The sequence below is a fragment of the Oncorhynchus masou genome, chromosome 23 (genome assembly GCF_036934945.1).
Source record: "Oncorhynchus masou masou isolate Uvic2021 chromosome 23, UVic_Omas_1.1, whole genome shotgun sequence".
NCBI lineage: Eukaryota > Metazoa > Chordata > Actinopteri > Salmoniformes > Salmonidae > Oncorhynchus > Oncorhynchus masou.
The window spans coordinates 40,583,390-40,589,624 of record NC_088234.1 but is presented as its reverse complement, the minus strand read 5'-3'; the positions used below and the strand labels follow the sequence as shown (position 1 = coordinate 40,589,624).

General features: G+C 39.3%; 1 protein-coding gene across 1 annotated transcript; it reads right to left on the bottom strand.

Annotated features, from left to right (window-relative positions):
- Window positions 1–4,571: 4,571 nt before the first annotated feature.
- Window positions 4,572–5,021, bottom strand: atoh7 (atonal bHLH transcription factor 7). Its single transcript, XM_064930791.1, has one exon. It carries the CDS (start codon window positions 5,019–5,021, stop codon window positions 4,572–4,574), a length of 450 nt encoding a protein of 149 aa, XP_064786863.1.
- Between the last annotated feature and the right edge of the window lie 1,214 nt (window positions 5,022–6,235).

Here is a 6,235-nt window from a genome sequence, read left to right as displayed (position 1 = left end):
TGGTGCCTGGTTGGGATCACCTGGCTCTCTACACTCCAATATGGGATAATATTGCCGTAGGTTCTCAAGCAAGATGATAGTGTGAGGCAGGACCAGTCTAGCAAGCTTGTTAATAACCATCAACTGTCGGTGGGATCACTTTAAAGGGCCGATGACATAAGCATGGAAGAGGGAGGAGCTGGTGCTTTCTTGTGCAAAATAAACTGCCCAGTTTAACATTGAATGCATGACACACAATGCTAATTCTTCTATTAAAAGAGAGTTATTAGAATAGTGCACTTTTCTCATGTTCACTTTCTTCGGCAATAGGGGTGCTGAGAAAATGTTTGGGATGATTTGTTTCATGATGTTACTTCAAACTGACATAAAAAATTGGTCAAATAAAAAATGACAAATTTTCCTTAGAAAATGCGAGCGTATTGCTGATATATCACTTTTAATGTTTGTTTCTGTGTAGCTCTCAAGTATTTCCATATTCCATAAGATGTTTATTTATTTATTTTTATTTCACCTTATTTAACCAGATGGGAATCTCCAGCTTCAGTGATTTTTGCAGTTTGTTCCAGTCAGTGGCAGCAGAGAACTGGAAGGAAAGGCGACCAAAGGAGGAATTGGCTTTGGGGGTGACCAGTGAGATATACCTGCTGGAGCGCGTGCTACGAGTGGGTGCTGCTATGGTGACCAGTGAGCTGAGATACGGCGGGGATTTCCCCAGCAGAGACTTGTAGATAACCTGTAGCCAGTGGGTTTGGCGACAAGTATGAAGCGAGGGCCAGCCAACGAGAGCGTATAGGTCACAGTGGTGAGTAGTGTATGGGGCTTTGGTGGCAAAACGGATGGCACTGTGATAGACTACATCCAGTTTGCTGAGTAGAGTGTTGGAGGCTATTTTATAGATGACATCGCCGAAGTCAAGGATCGGTAGGATGGTCAGTTTTACGAGGGTATGTTTGGCAGCATGAGTGAAGGAAGCTTTGTTGCGAAATAGGAAGCCAATTCTAGATTAAATTTTTTTCCAAACGTCACAACCTGTTAACCACTCAGTCATTCGCAATGGCAACAAACTCCTGCTAAACAAATGAATTGACTACATGTCAATTACATGATCCATTGACAACTGTTGAATGCTTGTGGCTGAATTCATCAGAATATAGCTGCTGCAGTGTGCCTCTGATCTCCTGCCCGAAGACAAGGAGTATAATAGGCCCTGGTCACCTCATTAGCATATACATTTTTGACCAACTGTCAAAAAGCATATTAAGTTTGCAAACAATCCACAAAGCTTCTGAATTACCATGAACATCTGTGTAATTTACCTCATCCCACATACACATACTCATTACAATTTAGTGTATGTTGAGGGTGAGATACACTCGGAGATGAAATAATGAATCATATCATCTTTGCACTGGCTTGGTTCATTTGTAACGACAAGCTTCCGTGACAAGCTTCCGTTTTGTCACATACACAGGATAAGTGCAGTGAACTGTATTGTTTTACAGGGTCAACCATAGTAGTACGGCACCCCTCGAGGAAATTAGGGTTAAATGCCTTGCTCAAGGGCACATCTGGAGCAGCAAATAATTCATTGTTAATCAGATTAATTGACTCATTGAGTTTAAATGAAATGATTTTTGACAATAAATATAGATAAGACATAGGTACACTTATATGCATACCATCAAAGAGTGGGCCATCGACCCAAAAACATAACACTGGACACCATTTTGTTTTAATTAAAAAATTTACATGCATCCTATGACATTTTCACATGCAAATCCATTGATTTCTATGATATATCTGTCGTGGTCAATGAATGTCATTCCATGAGAGGGAAACATTACTTTTCTAAACATAATCGTAAACTATACAAGTCTCATAACAACGGCAAAACATAAACAATGGAATAATAGAGCCCATATTTTGTGTGTATGGTAAAATAAAAAAGTTGTACTAATCTCAATCTCTAAGGATACGCTGTATTTCAATAGTTGAAATTACCGGAAATGATACAGACTTTGGCTTTGGAGGGACAATCTACAGTTCAATAACAAAGGGCTACATTCAATACGGACCGCCGCGTTATCGTGCGATTGTGGAGTTTTTGTGGAGTTGTGGAGTTTTTTCCCCAATTGAGCCCGACATATGCAGCGTTTACCGTGCATGCAGACCCCGTTTAAGGGGGGATTTAAAACACGCTATAGCTCCGATCTTCCGCGGTCCGGAGGGATGTGGTAGAGAAATGTAACCACATTCAATGTCATAGACAGAGCTATATAGTCTATGCAAGGACTGACCATCCATTATATCAAAATTATAGTATTATTCATGTTCTGAGGCTATACAGTGTTTGTTTACAATTGCATTGTTTACAAAAACTGATGTAAAACAAGGTTATATTTTGGGTTCTGATGGGGTACAGCAGTTGAACTAAACTCATGACGCATTTGTAAGTTATATTCTTCATGAATCAATGGGTATATAGCATTATTTTAAGTAAAAAATGGAAGTTGCAATCGTAGATTGCCCCCCCTTAAAATTAAATAATTATCGGATTAAATGCTATATGAAGAGATTGGTGGTAGTAACAGATTCTGTGTTAGAGTCCAGCCATGGAGGTCCGTGCATCAGTGCTCCTGAACAGTGGAATTAGGCACAGCCATTGCCCAACAATAGAGTTTAATATCTCCTCATTGGTTGAGCCTTTGGCTCTGATCTGGCACACAGGCTTCAATAATCAGATGCCGCTTGTACCATGATGGCGACATTTAAACATTTCTAACGCTCACTTTCCATCCCCAATTCTTGGTATTCAAACGAATGCAGGTTTGTGGTGGTCATACGACTATTCTAGGGGTAACTCCGTACAGTTGTGTTAAAGTCATATGGGACTTTTTATTATTACTGAATTATTACTGACCTGATTTATGTCATTTCTTGGGTGTCAGAGGTACAGTATAGGCCATCATCACCTCTTTATTCTGGTGCCAAAATATTGACAAGGCATTTGTGAAATAATAATCCCAATTACTAGTGATCCTGATTCAACCGTTCTGTTTAGCACTTTGTTCATTTCTGATAATGAAAGATTGGTTGATCAACGACATGACATGCATTATTATTATTAATGATGATGATGATCAATTGATTAGATTTGTCTAATGTTCTTCACTCGTTAAAAAAACGACATCACTCTCACCTATTCTCTCACATTTGTGGGCCCCAAAAACGAGGCCCTTTTATTTGTTCATATGTTGGTCTACCATTGACGTAATTCCGTCTTATCTCAGGGCACAGGAGCTCCGGACAAAAGGACGGCGCACTGATCAGGGTGGTGCAGGACCAGACTGACTCGCCATCAATCTCACTTAGAACCTGACACATCAAAAGAAAAGAAATGCTGTAGATTTTTAGGTCCCCTTTTGCACCCCCTGTTGTCTGGGGATACAACATAGATGAGATGGGGCAATTAAGATAGAAAGAGTTGAAATGGCTACGGTTAATGGATGTTTTGGGTACAGGATGTACATTCACATTTAATTCCCCACATATATGTTATGATTGGTTACCATAACAATCAATTTACCTCCTTATTAGATGATAGACAAATACTGGCTCAGTTAAATGGCAAGTGACCTTCACCTGTAAAGTGTTCTGCTTTGATGTCTCCACTCAAGCCAAACAGAATGGTTGTTGGATGAGAACCATCGCTTGCTGACTTGGTCAAGGGATCCATGAGACGATCAAATATGTGCAGATGTACAAAAGAACAAAACTTGACACAACTCAAAAGCAATTTAAATAAAATAGCTAGCAACTTTTATTTCAGTAGAAAAACTATTATTAAGCAAACACAGTTTTAAACACAGTTTAGAAAAACTAAAGAGCACAAAAAAACATGTAGAATTTCCAAAATGCCTACATTTCGTGGCTAGAGAACATTATGTTAACTAGACTCTATGGCAAAAAGTTTAACATTTACAAAAATAGATTCAAAATGTATCTTACCAAAGTAGTAAGATGTCACTGTTTTTTTACACAATAACAATTGGGGCAAATAACTCCACTTGTAATCCTATGATTCGCATTCACTATAAATTACACAAAATTATGTCAGGATCTCATCTGGAAGATTTGATACAAATCAAATCAAATTTTATTTGTCACATGCTTCATTAAAAACAGGTGTAGACTAACAGTGAAATGTTTACTTACCAACAATACAGAGAGAAAGAGAAAATACAGAAAGCCAAGATGTCTGTGTTTACCAGGGAAGAGTTTACAGAGGAACCAACTGTTTGCTAAATCAATTGCAGTACAGTACACTGAAATGCAATACAAGCTGTCAATTGCTTTTTTTTGAAGAATTTTAGATTAAACGTATGTCTAAACTTAACAATCATAAAATATAAACAAATGTCAATAAATAGATTTTTTATAAATTATAAATAAAAGCAATACAAATCTATTTATTGACTCCTGGGTTGGAGAAAATGCCGGCATCATAAAAACAAGTACAGATTGTCGTTCACCTCAAACAACATGACTAGTTTTTCAGTTTTCCATCTAGTCTATGTAGGAACTTGGAGGCCGTCGTACTGGTAGGGAAAGGACGAATGCATGTACTCCTGTTCAACTGGAGAGCTGTACCTGATAGTACTGAAGCACTGATAGTTCTCTGGCTGCACAGAGTCAAACTGCAGGTCCAGCCACTGTCTGTGGGGGGCTTTGCGCTTCTGGGCGTCCGTCAGGATCCGGCTGAGGGCCATGATGTAGCTGAGGGCCATCTGCAGGGTCTCGTACTTGGACAGTTGCTTATCCTGGCCCCACTGGGGGACCACTTTACGGAGACGGTCAAAGGCTGTGTTCAGCCCCTGCATCCTCTTCCTCTCACGGGCGTTGGCAGCCATCCTCCGCCGTGTGGAACCATCATGCTTCTCTGGAGATCCAGACTTGGAATCCAGACTCTCGGACTCGGATCCAGAGTCAGATCCAGTGCAACTGGGCTGGTGGGACACCATGGTTTTGGTCACAATTCCACGATTCAGTTCACAAGTTTTCTCCTGGTTCTGTATGTTACCAAAACCTCCCAAAATGTGGCGATGAGTCAACCAAGTCAAGTGGTGTGTTAAGAAACCGCCAGACTGTTTGAAGACGTTTTCAAATTTCGCAAAGTTCCTCTTGTAGCTGTCCAAAATGGTCTGGTGTCGTGGTAGCTGTCCAAAGTCCTTGTCTAATTAAGCTGTGTTCGATAAAGCTGTATGTCAAGTGAACAATTTGAAGTTAATCCAAAGTGTTGGTCCTCTGCTAAGCCTTAAACAGTAAAACAGCTTCTGTGTCTCTGGTCTTGGAGAGACTGAGGAACACACTTTTATATGACTCAGGAGATGAACAGGTGGCAGCAGGTGGAGTCCCATCCCATCCCTTATACCCCCCATCTATCCCCAATATTGCTTTTAACCCCCCTCACCAATATTGCCCTCCCCCCATCCCCAATATTGTTTGCTGGGATAGACACCAACGCAGACACACAAACACACACACACCCACACACAAAAACGCAAACAAATCCTTAATGAAATTCCAATTAAGTCAGCCTGTTCTATCTGGTCATGGCTTCACTCTGAGCCATCATGGCTTTACTAACAGCCATGCGTTGCAAACACAGAAATCTACCATCTGGCAATGAAACCTATAGAGCTGATTATCTTGGTTGAAATTCTAACCAGTGTAAAGACAGTGACATCAAAGGAAAATCTCTAAGTAACAATTGAAAGTGTTCACTTATGTTCACTTTAATTCAATAGGAAATCAACATGTTGCAGTCGTACTTTCAATGATCTTTTTTGTTTGTTTTTTGTTTTACATTTAGGCCTTTGTTTGCTGTGTATGGCATATGTTGTATTCAATGTTTATAATAGCAGGTTATTCTGTCCCTTAAGTAAAAAATGAGTAATTGAATTGCACAAGAGCTGAAGGAACAACAGATGTTAAATATTACATAGGGGAACTTCATTCGATGTCAACATTCATGACATTTGTTGTAATATAGATTATTGAGGCTTTTATGCAGCTTCTTTAAAATATCCATTTGTCAGATTTCCTTTAGAAAGTTAATTAATTATCATTGCTAAATATGATTTATTATCATGATTTAACTTTTTTTGCATGTGTTTATTGATTATGTATTTGTGATTTGCATTGCATACCTTCATTTAGAAAGAACATTTGGGGA